The sequence below is a fragment of the Carassius carassius genome, chromosome 7 (assembly GCF_963082965.1).
Source record: "Carassius carassius chromosome 7, fCarCar2.1, whole genome shotgun sequence".
NCBI lineage: Eukaryota > Metazoa > Chordata > Actinopteri > Cypriniformes > Cyprinidae > Carassius > Carassius carassius.
In genome coordinates this window covers 32,499,158-32,520,703 of record NC_081761.1, presented here as the reverse complement: position 1 = coordinate 32,520,703, position 21,546 = coordinate 32,499,158, and the positions used below count along the sequence as shown (strand labels likewise).

The 21,546-nt window shown below is 36.8% G+C and overlaps 1 protein-coding gene across 1 annotated transcript; it reads left to right on the top strand.

Annotated features, from left to right (window-relative positions):
- The first annotated feature begins 882 nt into the window (after nucleotides 1–882).
- Nucleotides 883–17,626, top strand: LOC132143947 (glycogen synthase kinase-3 beta-like). Its single transcript, XM_059554609.1, has 11 exons — nucleotides 883–1,614; nucleotides 5,977–6,170; nucleotides 6,299–6,382; nucleotides 12,615–12,725; nucleotides 12,955–13,085; nucleotides 14,297–14,403; nucleotides 14,608–14,705; nucleotides 15,068–15,163; nucleotides 15,418–15,604; nucleotides 17,293–17,388; nucleotides 17,470–17,626. Exons 1-11 carry the CDS (start codon nucleotides 1,527–1,529, stop codon nucleotides 17,535–17,537), a joined length of 1,260 nt encoding a protein of 419 aa, XP_059410592.1. The 5' UTR covers nucleotides 883–1,526; the 3' UTR covers nucleotides 17,538–17,626.
- The last annotated feature ends 3,920 nt before the right edge of the window (nucleotides 17,627–21,546 follow it).

Sequence of the window (21,546 nt, the reverse complement as noted above, 5' to 3'; positions counted from 1 at the left end):
AAGAGGGAACAACCATACAGACAAGTCAAGACAAGTCATAGACCCCTGATCATTGCTTATAATTTACATGACATTTGTATAAAGTGAAAAGATTTTCTGTTTGATTATTACACTCAATCATCACTGGTTTGTATATTCTCCACTCATTTCCCTTCAGGGCGCGCGTGCGTGCGTCACGTCTACGCCATCACAAATTCCAAATGACGTCGCGCGCTTTCAGCGGAGAGCTTTACCTTACGTTTGAAAGTGCGTCTTAACGTAAAAGACGTATTATCTTCCAAAGCGACTGTGAAGACATTAATGTAACAGCAGCGGATGAGCGGAGAGAGGGAGTACTGTACTGCGCTATCCTTCACTTTCCGGTAGGAGGTGAAAGCCTGACTAATTTCCGTGAATCGGTTCTTTTGAACAGCTAATTTCAAAGAAACCATAAAGCGATTCTTTACGTCATGACGACGTTACGTCACCACGTGGTCCCGGCGTGGCTCTGAAACGTTACAAAGCCACATGTAAACACATATTGCTGTTTACTATGTTGTTTTCGATGACATTTTATGTAAAAGAGTGTTAAGTGTCCCAGTTCAGTCAGTTTCCTGCAATGACCCAACTCATAAAAAACATAAATATCGTTTTCCTTTATATTAAAAATCCTGATTATTGGCTAAATGACTGACCCGTCATACACGTAATTACAGTAGACATAGAATTTATTGGTCAATTGGATCTTAAAATATTTACAATACGTATCAGCGGAATCAAGAACCAGTCCGATTCTAGAACGAGTCGTTTTGAAAGAATCATTCGAAAGATTCGATTCATGATTAGGAATGATTAATTCTTGAATCTCACTCACACACATCGCTAGCATAGGGTGTCCAGAGCCTCCTCAGAGCGCCTGTGTCAATCGGAAGGAAACATCCTCGTCAGGTTTTTTTTATAGGGCTCAAGAAATACCTAGCTACATCCTTACAGCCATTTGGAAGAAATATGCCTAGATTGTTTGCGTTTTAGCGAATATAGATCAATTTTCACAGACTGATGCGGCCATGGCAGGTCTCGGTGTCTGCTTTATCGATACACGCCTGAAACATCTGAAGGATACAAAGTGAAAGATACATTATAATTGAGTTGATCTGATCTCGGTAGACTTCACTAGCGCGCATGCGAGATAACAGTCCTGTGCTCTGGATGATATGCTGATGTGAACCGAATGTCTGTCCAAGATAATGTGATTTTGTTTTTCCAGATCCATTTTTCTGTGACACTATAATCGGCGAGTCAAAAACGGGGACTAATTTTTGAGCCATTTGCCTTGTATAGTGTTTTTAAACGGTACATTTGTTGGTTAATGAACGGATATCTTCATCTCCAATCAGCTGACCACCTCTGAATTCACTGCATTGGAAGAGATAACCTGGAGTTATCCTTTATTTTGCTTAAACAGAAGCTATTCGGAACCCAGATATTTACTGTTGTGTCAAAGGAGCCTGTAAGGATCGTGGTTGAACAGTGACGGGATCTTGGAGATGTCAGGCCGGCCTAGGACCACCTCATTTGCGGAGAGCTGCAAGCCAGTGCCGCAGCCTTCAGCCTTTGGGAACATGAAAGTCAGCAGTAAGTATCCACTCTGTATCTCATATCGGAATATTTCTCTGCCAAACAAGAAATTCACACTTGGTTATGATCGGGATGGATATGTTTATTATATACAGTTTGTGAGCATGTACCATATAATCTTTAACCTAATGTATTGCTGTCTGGATCTCAAGGGATGGGTCAGGTCCTGTCTCTTATTATCAGATCTACTCAATGGAAATACATCTGCTGCATTGTGCTCTGAGAAAGCACACTGCCTGGGCATCATTGCACTGCTCAGTGGTTTATTCCGGGGAGGTTGCAGTGCCTAGACCTTTTTTTTTCCAGCAAGATAATTACTGCATAACATGCACAAAAATTGTCAGATAATAATCAGATTTTTAAACATGTAATCATGTAAACACACCCTGATTACAAGTTAACTAAAATGTAAACCATTAAGAAAAATCCATTACTTGAAACGAATTAAACATTTACTGAAATAAAAGATATATATATATATATATATTTATTTCAGCTAGTTGCTGCATTGTTTAATTGGGTGTAGTAAAAATAAACATAAAAATAAAAGTGAATAAAAGCTACATAGACATTATCAAATAACAAATGGAAATTACAGAAATGCACATCAAAATAAATAAAACTTCAACTAAAATAAAATGAAAACAGAAGATATCAAAAATATAAACTAATTCCAAATGTTAATAAACTATAACAGTATCCCAATGATCCTAAACTAACACTGACCTGATGGACACACAGCTGTCATTTAAACGGACAGTTCACAAAAAAAATAAATAATAATAATTTACCATCAAGTTGCATCAAACCTGTATGAGTTTCTTCCTTCTGTTGAACACAAAGGAAGATATTTGAAGAATGCTGGTGGCCAAACAGTTGACGGTAGCCATTGACATTTTTTCCATACTATGGAAGTCAATGGCTACCGTCAACTGTTTGGTTACCCACATTCTTCAAATATCTTCCTTTGTGTTCAACAGAAGGAAGAAACTCATACAGGTTTGGATGATGAGTAAATGCCACATTTTACATGTTTGCGTAAACTATCACTTTAAGAGCTTAATCTGAGACCTTTCAGCTGGTTAGATTCATTGTCCTACCAAGAAAGATGTTCCTTGATGAGCTCAGTGCTTGTTTTAGTGCCCTGAGACCCTTCAACAGGTATTGATTAATAAGCTATAAATGTCTCGAGGCGTAGCTTACTACTTGATATCTCACATACTTTCTAGCTGGATAATGTCTAGCTGCCTGAGCTGTAAAACTGTCCATTGCCCCTCATTGAACCCAAGCCCCATGGTTTGATTGACAGGCCTCTCACCTGAGCCTCAGCCCAGCTGGATCACTCAGTTCCTGCACTAATGATGTGTATCTCACCCCTGTGCTCCTCAGGAAACGAGGATCAGAGGGATGTGTGTGACTCACCTCTGACTCTTCCTCTTTTCCAAATGCCTATACCTACAGCAGCTGTCTGTAGAGTCACTGTGATCTTAACAGTAGGGGAGGACATGTGGATTGGTGCTTAACACATCCATGTCTGTCTAATGGTTTACTACCATAACAGAAACTCAGTGTTTCATTAGATCTATTTGGGATTAGGTTTTGGAGTATAAAAGCAGACATGTATAGCTTGTATTTTCCCTCAAACAGTATGTACAGCAATGTAATTGTGAGAAATAGTTTTTATTGAAATGTAGTGCACTTAATATATACAATATTGGAATATAAACACATCTAACTAATTCTATCATCAAGTAATTCTTCATTGCAATGTGTTGAAACATTAGTTCCTCACTTGATATTAGAGGTCAAACATGAAGTTGTGGGAAATTTACGAAGAATTGAATACTTTTATTTTGTAGAGATGCATGAAAGTGAGCAAAAGTGACAGAAAAAAAACATTTATGATGTTAGAAGGATCTGTATTTATTTAATGTGCTGTTTATTACTGTTTTCACCAAAAAATATGAACCAGCACAACTGTTTTCAAGATTCGATAATAATAAATGTTTCTTCAGCAGCAAATCAGTATATTAGAGTGAAAATTCAGCTTTGCATCACAGAAATAAATTACATTATAAACTATATTAAAATGTAAAATACTTATTTTAAACTGTTAAAATTTTTTAGTTTTTTACATTATTTTTGATTAAATAAATTCAGGCTTGCTTAGCATATAAGAGACTTCTTTCAAAAATCTTAAAACATCTGATCAGTTCAATAGAAACAATAAAAATACATATTATGAAATAGGCATTTTGTTTATTCAAAATGCAATTTTTTCTTTTAATTGTATTTATTTCTTGCATGTATGAGAGAGGTTGATCTGATCAGCTGACAGCTAATGACTCCCAGCATCAGCTCTACCAGCTGACTCATCTTCCTGCCATAGCAATGCCCAGGCCTGAGGCAGCATGATTCCTCCACAGGGTGCGTCCTAAAGAGGGGCTACACCTGAGCATGTGACACGATCATTATCATCACTCGCCAAATAGTCCAGGTCTAGACATGCTTGTCAGAGAACAGCAGCGGGCCTCTCTTCATAGCTGTGAAATTACATTTCACAGCTCGTATTAAAGATAATACCATGAACCTGTCCAAGCAAATTAGGGTTTAAACCTATTTAGACCTATTATAGGCCTCCTTAGGGTAGGTGTCTATTTAATGTGAATCAGATGAGCCTGTGAAGGACAGACGTTTGTTAAATGGGTCAGTTGTACTGGTGTTGATCATTAAAATATTATTGACATTTAAAAATATGTCTTTTCAGTGAACAAAAAGCTGAAAGAATAATATCTTGGTACCATATTAGTAGGTGTCAGTTGAGAAATACTGGCAGATATTTAATTATTTCACATGATCCTTCAGAAATCATTCATATATGCTCATTTGCTACTCAAGAAGCATTTCTTATTATTATGTTGTAAATAGTTATGCTACTTAATATTTTTGTAATATATATATTTCTTGTCAAACAGAAAGTCTAAAAAACAGCATTTATTTGAAAGTCTTTAATGTCATCTGATCAATTCAGTGCATTCTTGCTTGAATTCACATCAAATTCTTTAAAATCTTACTGACCCAATTTTTTTAATGATAGTGTAATATATAAATATATATAAAAAAGTTGTAATACTTTTATATTTAATATTTAGTAAATCTTAAAATGAGTATCCATTTTTCATACTGTACATTTCAATGCCATAACATGAAAATAATTATTGGCTTATAGGCATCATTCAGGATTTTAATATTGGTGCATCCCTAAGTGCGGCCAATTTAATTATGACATGCATCCTGACTTACATTCATAATAATAAAAACAAATATACAAGGGTTGATATGTTGAAAGTTGGTGTTTAAGTTCTGCAGGGCTAATCATTGGATATTCGTAATCAGTTCATGTTTTATTTACGATGGTTTCATTTCCATCTGTTCTTAATATTGTGGATGTCGAGGGATAATCACTTTGTATGTGAGATAATCTGATTAATGCTGAAAAGTCTCTCAGAGCGGAGAAGATTAAGCTAAGCTGCGTCTTATATTAAATGCCTCGGTTTATCTGAATTGCTAAATGACTAGTCGGTTCGCGAGCTGGATGGTGTCAGAGGAGCAGGATGGGAAGATGATCTGGGTAAGTAATGGGCCGTGACTCAATTAAAATTCCATGCTGCGTACGTTTGTGAGCCGAGATCTTTATTAGCACATCGTGCGATTGTGTGTGCACACTCACACCCTCTGACTCATCACATTTCCCCGTGCTGAACATGCACTCTGTGTGCACTTTACTCCACGGCTCACCTGACCTGACAAACACACACACACACTTATGCTATTTCACAAAATTGGCTTAGATTCCCTGCAAACATGCAGCTAGACTGTTCACTGTAATAATGCAGTTTTTGTAATGAATTTCTCGTACAGCTCTCGTCTGTACAACACATCTGTCAAGCACCAAAAAGGATGTTAGAAAGTGACCTTCACTGAATTTCACTGAAATTGAAATCATTATAACCCGAGCGAGCTGTTAATTTATATTTATAATTAATACTCTTTTAATAGAAATATGAATTCACAGTGAGGGAGAAAAAAAGTGAGTACTGAGTTTCAAAATCTATTTCTACTTTATAATTGTGGACCGTTCCCATTTTGTCCTCATATTGCCCGTTTTCATGTTGTCAAGCACTTGCCCAGGGGTGCGAAACTGTGATGAGGTGTGAAGCGGATGTGTTTAACTCCAAAAAATGAGCTCTGGTGAATAAATGATGCACACAGGATCTCACGCTAATGAGCATAGTAACAGCTCGAGAGCATGTGACCACGTTAAACAGGCCAGTTCATGTTCTTTTTCTCTCTCTTTAGGAGATAAAAATGGCAGTAAAGTTACAACAGTGGCCGCGACCCCCGGTCAGGGATCTGACCGACCTCAGGAGGTCAGCTACACGGACACAAAGGTCATCGGGAACGGCTCGTTTGGGGTGGTTTATCAAGCGAAGCTGTGCAACACCGGAGAGCTGGTGGCCATAAAGAAGGTGCTGCAGGATAAAAGGTTTAAGGTAAGAATTTCTTTATTGCTGGTTTATTTTTAAGTCTTAAAGAGGCAAGTTTAGCCTTCAGCATTATATTGATGTCATTTCTTATGATTTTTTCTTTCTCTCTGCCTATAAATTGTTTCTCATGTCAGAATCGTGAGTTACAGATCATGAGGAAGTTGGATCACTGTAACATTGTCCGTTTGCGCTACTTCTTCTACTCCAGCGGAGACAAAGTGAGTGCCTCTTTTCTTCCCTCTGTTTTTTTTTTCTGAGCAGCATCTTGTACCCTATAGACTATAAACATGCTGTCCAGTAGTTCCCAGCAAATGCTCAGGGTCGTGGGATATGTATTCCTATGGTGCAAGTGAAGAGCAGTCTGATATCTAACTTTTTAATGAGCTGCGCCTGTGAGGGACTGCAGCAGAGCCTCTTGCTCAGAGCTTCAGTGTGAGTTACACTCTGGATACCAGCAAACTCATACTTGAAAAAAATCCAATGGAGTTTGACCTTTAACTCAAGAGTAAATTCAAAGATATTACAAGAAATTATATTTCACATAAAAGGAAACATAAGCCTATTATTTTTAATACTATATTACAATAATGAGTTTAATAAATTAAATTGATAGTTTATACGTTTTTTTTATAAGTATTTGTGGCAAAATTGCCATGAAAATGGCATAATAGATGATAACAGGGTTTCGGCTGAACTTAAAAAGTCTTAATTCACCTTTCCACAAATGAAAGCCTAGAAAAGTCTTAAATCAGAGCAGAAAGTCTCAAATTCATAGAGTCATGGAGTTGAATGTTGCATGCACTGCAGAATTGAATATTTTCCTCAGTGTTTTTGTTTCCCAGCACAAATCTCTAAGCATCTAGAACTCAAGGTACATTTACTTGAAAATGAAGTCTTTTGTTCTTACAGAAATTGAGCAAAATGTATTTAATTTATGGTTAAACAATAAAAAAAAAACATCTGTTAAGAATTATGAATAAAAACTTGTTTTCCCTTTGAATTAGCATTTTATGAGCCCATTAGCCGGTATTTGTTCTTGTTTTAATCAAAAACTCAAGTTTCAATAACATTCTCATAAAACAAGAATGACTTCTTATTTTATGTAATTTTGCTTCTTTAGGCATTTGCACAGGAAAACAAGACACAAATACAGATGAAAATAAATCATCTGAAACAAATACATTTTTTTTGCAGTGTGCTCAGAAGTTACGGTAAAAATGTCCAAATTCTAGTAGTTGGGAGCATTTGTTACATTTTCCTTAAAAAGGTATTAAAAGTCTAAATTTACCTTCATAAAATCTGCAGAAACTCTTAATAAATATGCAATCAATCAATCAATCTTAATAGTGCTGTATCTTTTCATTTCATGCATATATTTAGTAGGGCTGTGTATCATCAGCCAAGTCACGATATGATACGATACGATATGTATCCCAATATAGGACTGCACTGAATTTCACCTCAGCAGAATTTAGTAAAACAGCTGTTCATAAAACACTGCATACTATAGGGCCATTGCTAACTATTGGAAGAACATGCAGTTGACCTCTGCATTGTGAAGGGCATTCATAACTGTATACAATACATACACTAGAAGACATCTGCTATCCAAACAGGGTGGTATTTTTGTTGTGATCTACTGCTCAGGCTGTTCATTCCCTCCAGCGTTGACCTGTGGATGGGATTTCAGTTAATCCTGCGATAACCCCGGGGGCAAAACCTGTCGCAGCAGTGACCAGTGACAGCTCAGTAGGAAACTTTTGATTGATGGGAAGCTAAACTGTTAGACCAGCCCTATTTTTACTGTATGACAAGCTCTGGCTCCTGTGCAGCCAGCCAAAGGAACAATGTGTGTGTGCAGAGAGTTCACCGAGTTCAGGTCTATGGGAGTTCAGACTTCTCTTTTAATGGATAATCTGTAAACAGATCACACAAATAGGATCGGAGTCTTGTCAGGATCCTATGACGAGAATGCTATAGCATTACATACATGAGAGTAGCTTTTTACTGAGTAAAGTTCTAACTTTACAAGCTACAGACGTCCAAAATCAACCATTTCTTTCTTTTTGAGAAAGAAGAACAAGGTACCACAATGTAACCCAACACTAAGCATGTTCATATAGTTCATGTCAGAGGCAGTCCACTTCAGCCAGGAGGGCTGCATTCATATATAAATATAGATTGCAGCTCATGCTTTAGCTGTGGTTTGGAAAATGATTGGTTGTGAAAGGGCAAAAGGGTCTGTTTCATCCACATGCTCCTTTGTTTCCCTTCACATTTTAGATTGAGTGAATTCAACTGATGTGTCACATCAGTCAGAAAAGCAATCGAGGACCTTTCCATGACTAAAGCAGTGTTTAATAAAGTATTTTTTTCTCTGTGCTGACTGGGGCCCGAAGTTAGGATTTTCAATATTACTTCCTGGAAAATATAATAAATACATATTTTTAATAATATAAATTTATATGTGTATATCTCTATAAATACACTTCCTTTTGCTAAGCTTTTTCATGTTCTTGAAAGAAGTCTCTTTGGTTCACCAAGACTGAATTTATTTGGTACAATAAAATAGTAAATTTTTGAAATAGCATTACAATTTTGAACTATGTTCTACTTTTAATATATATTTTTTAAGTAATTTATTCCAGTGATGCAATGCTGTTGACGGGATACTATGGCCTGAAACATTCTTTACACCAGTGTATTAATTCACAACACCCATATTGCTTTGGAACACTGAAGTCCTTGTCATATGATCTTTCATTTCAACAACAAAAGTAATTCAAATCAAAAATTTGGGTCAGTACATGCTTTTAAAATTAATTTCCAGCAAGGATGCAACTTTCCCCCCCAAAAAATATCATTTGACACTGAAGACTGGAGTAATGATGCTGAAAATTCAGCTTTACCATCGGAGGAATAAATGAAATATTATTATTTAACATGTATTTAAATAGAACTTACTGACCCAACTCTTTTTTTTAATGGCAGTGTATGCATCACTTTCCTCCTTTTAAAAAAAAAAATAAAAAATTGGCCTGTTTATTTTACTCTCTGCATTGTTTTTACATAAGTATAAGTATATCTGCAATTTGAAGAAAGTCTAATGCTAATGTAATGAGATATGTTAGCACCACAGTAAGGCAGAAACATGTTATCCTGATGATTTAGCTTGTGTAGAGTATGTTTATGGCTGGTGAAGCGGGTGTCTCTGGCCGTCTCATTGACAGGGATGTCCTCACCGGTTTAACCCTCCATTCCAGCACGGTGACATAGTGTCTGACCACTGCGACTCTGTCCCGACGGCTCCCCTGGTGTCACAGAAACAGGATCAGTTCAGTTATGTAACCCTGTCCGGACAGAACTCTCACCCGTTTACTCACATTTGGCAGTGGGGTGGTTGAATCATAGTTCATGGATATTAGCTATCATGTCACCTTATAGTCAAGAGCAGAAATGCAATCTAGACACAGTAGTATGCAACCACGAGCTGCATTTGCTAAAATGTGCCCAGCTAATGTGTCCCACAATGCAATACGGTTGTCTTGACCTTCCAATCTCTTACTATTTCTTGATCCAATATTAGTTTGGTCTTCTAAAATATGTTTTTTTTTTGTTTTTTTTTTACACAAGCATGAATTTAAAGTAAAAAAAAAGAACAATATATCTGTTTCTTATTTTCAAACTTAAACATCAATAATTTCAAAATATACAAATGATATGCAAATAAAGAAAACTTATTCATCATATTTCATTGTCATATTTCTCCCTAAATTCAAAAGAGAAAATGGTAATAAACACACACATACACAGTATATATTAAATATATATATATATATATATTAAAAATAATTATTTTTATGCATATTTCAGCTATGTATTTTCATGCTGCATCATGAGGTCATGTGGAAACAGCATAACATACTACCATTTAAAATATTTATTTCCTCATATTTTGCACTGTTTCACAATTTTTTTTTAAATCTAGTAGACTGTAGTACATTCTGTACATTGTGAAGTATGCTAGTATTTGCTTTTTTTGGCAGATGTTACAATATCATGTATTTTAGCATAGTTGGAATGCTATATTGACCAATTAGCATCAATAACATATTGACCAATTAGCATCAATAACATTATGGCTCTCTCTCAAAATGTGTAAAACTCTTGTCTTCTCTCATTGCCAATGTAAAGGCATCAGCATGGAACCTTGATACTAATATTTGTCATTTAGCAGCCTCTTTTATCTAAGGAGTTGTATCTAAGCCAATCACAGCACGACTCAGAAACCACTCAGCCAATCGCAGGACAATCACAGAGACGCTGTCACTGTTGTGAGGCAGGAGTTGGCTCAGTGCCTTTGGCAGGCTAATTTAGATACATTAAGAAGTTTATGTCTTTGGGAGGCAACACAGAGAGAGAGAAATAAAGACTGTTGTGTGACTCGTGTGTTAAGTCTCAGACCCCCTTTTCCTCTGGAAAGACCACCGCTAACATATTCTGGTTATCCACATGGTTCAGTGAATAAAGGAATGAAATAAACACTCTGGTTAGGGGTGGAGGAGACAGTATGACCAAAATCCCAAAACATTTTTTAATGTTTTTGATAGTAGGCACATATGTTCACCAAGCCTGCATTTATTTGATCAAAAATACAGTAAAAACTGTAGTAATGTGGGATATTATTATGATTTAAAGCTTTGATTGTGTTTACAGTGTGCAATATAACGTGTTCATGTTTCGTGTTTAAAAAAACACAGCATTTTTCACACAATTCACTTATCTGTATACCGCTGTTTTCACTGTCATAAAAATGGGCTGATGACTTCCTTGTTCTATAAAGCCCCTCCTTCAGAAATACGTAACGAGTTCTGATTGGGCCAGCGGTTCCTGTGTTGTGATTCGACAGCAGCTTAGCGCTGGCTTCCCTCCTGGAAATGCGATTGGGTTAGTTTTAAGAAGCAAGTGGGCAGGATTTGTTTTGAAAACCTGGCAATCCGGATCTGAACGCACGTGCTGGAGATGTACTTATAATCACTGGAGCGTTTTTACTTACGAGATGCGCATGAAAATCACATTCTATTTTTTTTACACAGCGCTACCATCTAGTTAACAAAGCTAAACAACGTTGCCCTTTGTGTAATGTTACAGAAACTGTTAAACGCACAAACTTAAATAATAAAATACACTTACTGGTTGTGGTCCATAAACAACACCTTCTCCAGACAAAGAGGGAACTGCTCCATCTTTCAAGAATAATCTTTGTGCGAATCCGGCATTAAACTGATTGAGATTGAGGAAGCTGTCCTCAGCAAATTATTCTGCACATAGTTTTACATGTGGATTATAATTTTCGGGAGCCGAGTTAAACATAAATTGTAACCATTAATCTCCAAGTACAGCGTCCCTGGGAAGCCCAAACAAAGGTGATTGGACTCAGAGATGAAAATAACAGCGTTTCGACGACATGGTGACAAACAAACTCTTAAAACGCAACTCTTCCTCCTTCTCGGTGAGAGCGCAACAAGATCACGCCCCCTTTTTGTGTATTCATTTGGGCGGAGGTTAGTCAAAAAACTGTTTAAGTGACGTCATTACTGCAGGAACTAGAGGGATGTAGTGCAAACGGGTCGTTTTTTGTAGACGAATTCTGTTAAATAAAATATCTCGCTTGGCATTGAACTTTGAGCTTTAGAATTTTACAGATATTATTTATACTCTAACAACAACATTACACACTAACTAAAGTTTAAAACATGGGATCACGAAGAACGGGACCTTTAAAATAACTGTATTCTGTCTGAATATATTTGAATTAATTTATGTGATATAAGAGTGAATTTGATGAATAGAAAGTTCAAAAGAACATCGCTGATTAAAATGGTGTCCAATTTAAAAGTCTTCGCTGTCACCAATTAAATATGCCACTGAAGAATAAAAGTAATATTTCTTTCAAAAGAAACAAATTACTGACCCCAAACTTTTGAGTAATAGTGTATATCACTGTAATGGTATGTTGTATTAAAATTAAACTAAAAAGGACTTGTATATTATGTAACCAATGCTTATTTATATTTGAATAATCTAGTCATTCTGTTGCATTATAAAGCAAATAAAAACACACATCCATGTCATGCTTTTCTGACTAAAAATGTATATTCTGTCATTATTTTCTCACCCTCATGTTATTCATGTCAAAAGAAGATGGGAACCAAAATAAGTTCTTCCTTTCTGTTTCTTGTCGATACAGTGGAAGTCAGTGGGAGTCAGAAGCTGTTTAGTTACCAACATTCTTCAAAATATCTTCAGTGTTCTGCAGATGAAAGAAAGTCATACATGTTTGGACCGACATGAGAGTGACTAAATGACAGTATTTTCATTTTTGGGTGGACTATCCCATAAAGATGTTTTCCTTTCGTCCCTCACCTGTCTTCTTCTTCACACCCACAGAAGGATGAGGTGTATCTGAATTTGGTGATGGACTACGTGCCTGAAAACGTGTACCGGGTGGCCAGACACTACAGCAAAGCCAAGCAGAATCTGCCCATGGTCTATGTCAAGGTAACCTCTGTCAATAGAAACTGACATTATTCACTGAACATATGTGATTTTGTTTGTTACTTAGTGAAACCAGTCAACTAGTAGCATGGATTTTATGGTGTAACTTTCTAGTGTAGATATACTGGCTTGGATGTATGAGCAGGTATTTTGTTTCCATGAGTGTCTGATCTTTACAGTGGAATATTTAGCTAATTCTGCTGTATCAAAGTCACTGTTTATGTGTTTTCAGCTATACATGTACCAGCTGTTCCGCAGCTTGGCGTACATCCACTCGTATGGGATCTGCCATCGAGACATCAAGCCGCAGAACCTCCTGCTCGACCCAGAGACAGCTGTACTCAAACTCTGTGACTTTGGAAGGTGAGACGGGGAAATTGGGTGCTGTCTTCCGTATAACATCTGCTGGAATGTTACCAGCACTTGTTTACTTCAAGTTCTCGAGTAAAACAATGTTGAAACGTTGCCTGGAGTTCTGTATTGATGCTTATAAATCTCTAAAACCTTTTGTTTATTGACGTAAAGAAAATTGAGTATACACTACCATTCAAAAGTTTTGGGTTAGTAAAACATTTTTGAGGAGAAATGAACACCTTTATTCTCTAAGGAGACATTACATTGATCAAAAATGACAGAAAATACCTTGTTAGAGAAGATTTATATTTCATATATAGGTTCTGTATCACAGTTTTCACAAAATATGAAGCGGCATTGTTTTCCACATTGATAATAATAATAAGAAATGTTTCTTGAGCACAAATCAGGGTATTAGACTGATTTCTGAAGGATCATGTGACACTGAAGGCTGGAGTAATGATGCTGAAAATGTAGCTTTGATATCACAGGAATGACTTTGATTTTAAAATATGTTGAAATTCAAAACAGTTATTTTAAATTGGAAAAATATTTCATAATATTACTGATTTACTTAATTGTTGATCAAATAAAAACAGCCATGGTGACCATAAGATACTTAAAAAAAAAAAAAAACATTAAAAAGTCTTACCAACCCCAAACTTTAAAAATGCCGTGCATGTTTGTGTTTCTTTACAAATTGATAATTTGGAGTGAATACTGAAATAAAAGCATGCAACAGGTATATCATAAAGCATCCCAGGATGCACTTCAGTGGAGAGAATAAGGACTTTGTGCTTCTGGCATGTGAATAGCGGCAATATAAAAACACAGAAAGACATTACTTGTGTGATGTGGTGCCTTTACTGGAAAACGTCCTCTGGCAATTTTCCAGAAACTGAACAAGTCTCTTGTAAAAGTGACTATTTCATGGATCAAATCCCATCATCGGACACATTTAGCTTTCTGATCTAAATCTATGGCTGTCTTTTTTTGATTAAACTGCTTTAAACTTCTTGATGTTTTTTAAAAAGATTTGTTCCTCTGTAACAAACATTTGGATGTAGTCAGTGTTTGGCGATAATGATCATGATCATTGTTCTGGTGATGATAATGTGTCCAATGATGATGGCTGTTTTAATGTAAATGACATTTCTGGTTCTGTCTAATTCTCTCTGTCTGTGTCTCGTGTTCGTTCTGTTTCTTTCTGTCTCCTGCAGTGCTAAGCAGCTGGCGCGTGGTGAGCCTAATGTTTCCTACATCTGCTCGCGCTACTACAGAGCCCCTGAGCTCATTTTCGGAGCCACAGACTATACTTCCAGCATAGGTAATCTAATGCTCTTTTAATTGCATCAACAATCCATATTGCAGTAATTTCTAAATGCTTGAATGAATCACAAAGCTGTTGTGTAATGCTAAAAGAGCTTAAAAACAACACTGAGACATGCTAATGACGTGATCGAATACATTTGTGCTGCTAATCTTTGTTGTCAGAAGAGTGAGTGCTGTGTTTACCTTTGTTTTCATACAGACATTTGGTCGGCGGGATGTGTACTGGCCGAGCTGCTTCTTGGACAGCCGATCTTTCCTGGAGACAGTGGTGTCGATCAGCTCGTTGAAATCATCAAGGTATGGAAGTATGTTCGTGTTGCATGAGTTTCATAAATAATAATAAAAATTAGCTTCAACTTTTTTCTTTTTGCTAAAGTGTCTCATTATGCACTTTTCCTAGTATTAATATTAAAAGTAATTCTAGTGTTATAACGAACCAATGAACGACAACATTTTTTCTGAGCATGCACTTCAGGAGTTGCAGTGCACTTTAAAGTACAAAGGTTAAAAAAAAAAAAAAAAAGCTGTCAATCTTTTTATAGTTCATCAATTGAGTGATTCCAACTACATTGTTTCTCTGTATACAGTTGTTGTAACAGTGGTGGTGTGTGGACTATATATTTTAATGGCAACAGAATAAGATAACTTGTTTCCTCCAGGTGCTGGGAACTCCTACACGAGAGCAGATCCGGGAGATGAACCCAAATTACACTGAATTCAAGTTTCCACAGATAAAGGCACACCCGTGGACTAAGGTTAGCATGAGCGTTTCCATGTGTTTCAAGCTTTTTCATCGCTTTAATTCTAGACTGTGATACTGGTCTTTACAACCATCTTATTTTGCAATTTATCTTATGAGTCTGAGTTTTTCTGTCAACACAGATGCAGTTTAATTGTTTAAAAGTAGAATACAAATTTATTTCCTAAAAAAAAGCATTTTGTACAGTCAAAAGTTGAAATCATTATACAGAAGTTTGTATAAAGTCCTGTGTTGTTGTCCATATGTCAGGTTTTCCGGCCCCGGACCCCTCCGGAGGCGATAGCTCTGTGTTCCCGATTGTTGGAGTACACGCCTACGGCCCGATTCACTCCTCTGGAGGCCTGCGCTCACACTTTCTTCGACGAGCTCCGTGAGCCCAACCTCAAGCTCCCGAATGGAAGAGAGCGGCCTGTGCTGTTTAATTTCACTACACAGGGTATGCTGCGCACAAATGATGACGATTGATTTAATCTTTTTGATGTATTGTAACAAGTATTAACTGATTAGCAAATGTACACCATCATTCAAGTATTTAGGGTCAGTAATAGTTTTAAAAAGTTTTTGAAAGTCTCTTACTAAGACTGCAGCAGCGCTCACATGAAGTGCTCACGACTTCATAAGTGGGAAATAGGAAGTTTCTGATGATAGCATGTGAAGACACCAGAGAAGTGCTCTCGCTCGGCACAGTGGAGTGCGTTGTTTTGCGATCACACTAGTCAAATGAACCGGGCTTTGGGGTCAAAAGCACTCGGGCACGGATAAGATTGCCTAGTGTGAGTACACCTGTTATCTCCCGCATCACCGCAGACAGCAGTGTCTCCGCACCAGCACACGCACTCGCCCATCAAGTGCTGTCCTGCACCGCACGCTGTTGATTTGGGTTCCACGATCGTGCAGGTCTCTACTCGGAAAGTGCTGGAATGCTATGATCAAGGCTCTGGACTCTGAGCATACCGTATTTTCCGGACTATAAGTCGCACTTTTTTTCATAGTTTGGCTGGTCCTGCGACTGCGACTGAACCGAGAGAAATGAACCAAGAGAAAACATTACCGTCTCCAGCCGCGAGAGGGCGCTCTATGCTGCTCAGTGCTCCTGTAGCCTACCCTGAAAACACAGAGCGCCCTCTCGCGGCTGTAGATAGTAATGTTTTCTCTTGGTTCTTGGTTCTAAATAAATGCGACTTATAGTCCGGTGCGACTTATATATGTTTTTTCCCTCGTCTTGACGTATTTTTGGACTGATGCGACTTATACTTAGGAGCGACTTATAGTCTGAAAAATACGGTAACTTATTTTTCTATAACAAACTATGAAATATTTTTTATAAAAACATTAGTGCCCTGGCAGTGGCAAATAGCTTTGGTTTTTAATTTAATTTGATTACATTAATGTTATAATTTGAGATTTACAAGAAATATTTAAACTGCTACAGTGCTACTATGTAAAAGGAATACTGCTGTAAAAAAAAGTTGTTTGTTTAAAGTGTTTGCAAACCAAATGTTATTGCACTTTTGTTCATATTGCACTATTTTTAAATGGTAAAAGTGCACAATACACTACTTTTGAAATAATTATGGAATTTTGTGCATGACAATGTGATTATTTGCAGAAAATCATGCGATTAATTGCAATTAAAAAATTTAATTGTTGCCCAGCACTATTAGTTTTTGATTCGTAATATGAATTAATATGAACTTCATTTGGACAACTTTAAAGGCGATTTCCGCAATATTTAGATGTTTTTTCGTTTTGTTTTTGCATCCTCAGATTCCCGATTTTCAAATAGTTGTATTTTAGCCAAATATTGTCCTAAAAATCCATATGTCAATACGTCTCAATTTCAGAAAATTGACCCTCATGACTGGTTTTGTCATCCAGGGTCACATAAGCTGATTTGCTACTCAAGAAATTTTTTTTTACTGTTTTTTGTTAAAACTGAATTTTTCAATTTTTCTAATGAATAAAAAAAATCGATTAGGAGTAAAAATCTTTTGTAACATTGTATTGTAACATTTGTAACATTTCTTGTCAATGACCCCAAACTTTTTTTTATGTTAGTGTAAATGTGTTTTCACTTGCATAATTCTGTCTTTTGCACTAATATCCATTGCATTTAATCATCAGAGTTGTCCAGTAACCCCTCGCTGGCCTCTGTACTCATTCCTGCACATGCTCAGAACCAGGTGGAAAACTCTTCCCAGTCTGCCTTGGCTGCAACAGGTCGGTTTTTCACTTTTGGCCTCTCACAAACCCCAAGACTGTCCTCACCACCTTTTTTTAAGCCTTCTCTTACTGTTCCAGGTGCCAACAGTGGCGATCGTGATCCGAACACCAACGCTGCCTCTGCCGTCCCTAATCCTTCAACTTGAACCCCATCCACCCATCAATGGACCACTTTTATGCAGCTGCTTATCAGCCATGCCCACTCCCCGGGGTCAATGGCGTGGCTAAAACTATCCTATAAAGATTTTGAATATGAGCTGACACAGACGGCGCAGTTGGGATACAAGAAAGCTGGTTTCTGAATGGTCGACACAACCAAATCCTGAATGGCATGGGCTGATTTCCAGGGCTTGTGTACATTCTGTAAATTATGTGAAATATATGCTAATGACTTTTGCCTTTTCCCTCAGTATTGGGCAGATATGTTGTATGCTTAAGCTGTATGCTGATGTGTGTTTTCTGCCACTTTTGAAGGAGTTGCATTATCCATTCGTTTCCTGCTCGTCTTCCTCTTTCCCATTGTATAATACTTCACTGAACTCTACAGACACGTAATATTGGATCATTTTCTGTGAGTGAGAGTGTGTGTGTGAGTGCATGCTGTACGTCTTATGTCTATAAATACTGTATGCTGATTAGTGAGCTAAATGAATTAAGCACGAAATTAAGGAAAATGATAATCAGGACCTTAAAGGGATAGTTCACCCAAAAATGAAAATTCTGTCATTAATTACTCACCCTCTTCAGAACACAAATTAAGATATTTTTGATGAAATCCAAGAGCGTTCTGACCCCCCATACACAGCAATACAACTGCAATATTCCCAGGTCCAGAAACGTAGCAAGGAGATCTGTAAAATAGTCCATGTAACATCATTGACTCAATTTCAATATTGCAAAGCAACGAGAATACTTGTTTTGTGTAAAGAAAACTAAAATAATGACTTTATTCAACAAGTCTTCTCTTCCGCATCATGTCTGTAGCAGTGAGCTGCCATTGTGGAAAGAGTATCTCGACACATGTGCTTGCTTTAGCTTCAAGAAACCAACACATGCCATGGCGCTGTTGCTTACATTAACGCAAACATGCGTTGTGTACATGAAACCGAAGCAACTGTTTGTGTCGTGACATACTTTACACAATGGCGGCACACCGCTGCAGATGGGATGGGAATCTTTGAATAGTTGTTATTGTTGTTTTCTTTGCGCAAAAATCGTATTCTCATAGCTTCGTAAAATCATGGTTGAACCGCTGATGTCATATGTACTCTTTTACCGATGTCCTTGCTATGTTTCTGAACCTGGGAACATTGAAGTTGTGTTGCTGTCTATGGAGGGCAAGAAAGCTTTGGGATTTCATCAACAATATCTTATTTTATGTTTAGTAGTTGGAACAACACGAGGATGGGTAATTAATGACCGAATTTTTATTTTTTGGGTGAACTATCCCTTTAAATGGGAACATGAACAGGTTTCTGCACCGCAAATTCTAGCCTAAAGAAAGATGTTGGGTTTAAGTTCTCAAAATCATGTCATTGGTGTTAGAAACCAGCAGGAGTTAGCAGCTTAAAGCGGACTGAAACCCTTAACCATCTGGACTGCTTTGCAGGGAAATTGACACTAATGATGAGGCGGAAGAAGATTAGATGGCAACACTCTCTCTGCAGTACATTCGCTTCCATTTCTTGTCGTTTTTCTTCCTCTCGTTCTCTTTAGTGTCCCCTAGTGTTCATGGAAGTGCACAACCGAGGCTGTTGTATCTTGTTCCTCCAAATTAGTACACTCACTTCAGACTGTTTATGTCTCTACCAAAAGTGTTGTTGAAAGAATTTCCATCTGTTCTGTTGCACAGTTAAACTGATAATTCACCCATATGTGAAAATAAGCATTGTTTGCTCACACTCAAGTTGTTCCAAACTCATGACTTTCTTTCTTCCATGAATCTTAGAAAAAATATTCCTTTTAATGTTAAATTATCTTTTATATAAGGTGGGGAAAAAATGGTGACTTAGGGCTGTCAACCCCCCCCCCCTCCCTCCCCCCAAAAAAAGACTTGCGTGCTTTATTGAAGTTTATATTCAAGACATACTTGTGTCTTATGGGAGGAAAACACAAATTAAGTTAACAACTAATTATTCATTTCTAACCCCCCAACTCTCAAATACTGTGTTGTGGTCAAATTTGAAGACACTTAGCAGCACTGAAATTAAACCTAATATGACACAGTGTGATTTGCCAAATTTTAATATACATGAACTTAATTGAGATTTTAAAGCTGTAGCTGAGAATGTTTTTGTAGCTTAAAAATGTTTCTCCAACCACTACACGAAAGAAAAAGTACAGGTTTGCAACAATATGAGGGAGAGTAAATGATGGTCATGATCATTTTTGGGTTAACTGTCCCTTTAATGTTGTTGTTTTGAACTTGTTTTTAATTGCCAACTATTAAAATAATACAATATTGATGATACAGTATGAAGCTGCTCCACCGCTCTCAGTGTAGTATGTACGGAAATGTTAATTTGACTAAACAATGTATGCTTGGCAAAGGGAACTTAAACTAAACTCTTGTTCAGGTCAGTTCACTGTCATAGCAGGGAAAATAGATTTACAGTTTTTTTTCTTTCTTTTTTCTTTTCTTTTTTATACTTTTAACTTAAGGTTTCAGAAGCACTTCCTATTAATCCTCTTGTTGGAGGAATGTATTGTACGTTCTTTTAACTGTTATGGAAAATCATATTTACAGGGTTTTTTAAATCACTCGTTTTTTTTTATGATTATTTATAATATGTGAGAATACAGTGTCTTGTATCTACAGTATTATTTTGGAATAATATCTTTTTGATTTGTGTTTGGGCTTTTGTAAAATACTTTCAGCAGCACTTAAAGGAAGTGATGTCATGTAGCGCGACAACCTTTTTCATAAGTTTTATTCAAATATGTTTTTAAGTACATCCTTGCTAATAAAGCCAGTGCTGTTGGCAGTCACGTTGCTTCACGATTTCCTCAGCATGTAAAGTATCACATTTCTCAGTGACTCATATTTGAGACGAATATGAGGTGAAAGGGGAAATGGAGAAATATACAAACGTGACTGTTGGTAGCCATAAGAGTTAAACAGCCAACATGAAACAGCTATTATTGTTTTATTTTATTTTCCTTTACGTGACAGTATGTTGTATGTTACACTGATGTGAGTTCTGTCTCTTGTGTGTTCTGGTTCAGAGCAGTCACCTGATACTGTACTGCATTGAATAAAGTGTAGGATAGCCTCACTCCATACATTGCTTCTTCTCTCTTCATCACTGAATGCCTGGGGGATGTTTACTCCCCTCACACCTTTAAGTCAGGAAACCGTATGAATTAGTCAAAGATTTAACTCTCATGTTGCTTTTTTGTCCATAGGTCTTCCAATGTTCAAATATCTTCTGTGTCCTATATATATATATAGGACACAGAAGATATTTGAACATTGGAAGACCTATGGACAAAAAAGCAACATTCTTCATTCTTGAGACATTCTTCAGCTTCACAGAAGAATGAGAGTCAGACAGGTTTGGAACAACCCAAGTCATTGATTTTTGGGTAAACCTGTTTTTTTTTATTACATTACATTCTTGAATCATAAATGTCTCTTTCATCGGTTGTGTACAACAATGGTAAATTTAGTTACTCATTGAAATGAGTTAATATATGACTCACAATTTTCATTGCCACTAACCCTAATTTTGACAAAGTGACAAAAATGTAATACAGTAAGCTTTTCCAGTCTCTTCTGTTTGTTAGTTTATAGCAATGGGAATGACGATAACAAAATGTCATTCTTTTCATTTATTCTTATTAAATAATGGCAAATAGTACAAACATAGTTGAACTGCCTTAGTGTGACCTTGGCATTAAATTATGCTGATAAAAATGAATTACGCCACATTATGGTCTTGGGTCATCATGTTCCAGCAGTGAATGATGCCTTTGTGATGTTTCACAAATAATGAATAGATCTCACACTGCTGCTGCACAAATGTAACAACTCATTAGTAATTCTGATTTTTTTTTTAATCTCTAAGATAATGCATGCTTCATCACATAGCAATAAATGGTTGATTTTGCTAACACACTCACACACACACACACACACACACACTTAACATGCAT

Coding starts and splice junctions, on each gene's coding strand:
- LOC132143947 (XM_059554609.1), top strand. CDS start 1,527: ATGTCAGGCCGGCCTAGGACCACCTCATTTGCGGAGAGCTGCAAGCCA. Junction 14,404..14,607: donor AGACTATACTTCCAGCATAG/GTAATCTAATGC, acceptor GTTTTCATACAG/ACATTTGGTCGGCGGGATGT. Junction 15,164..15,417: donor AGGCACACCCGTGGACTAAG/GTTAGCATGAGC, acceptor TCCATATGTCAG/GTTTTCCGGCCCCGGACCCC.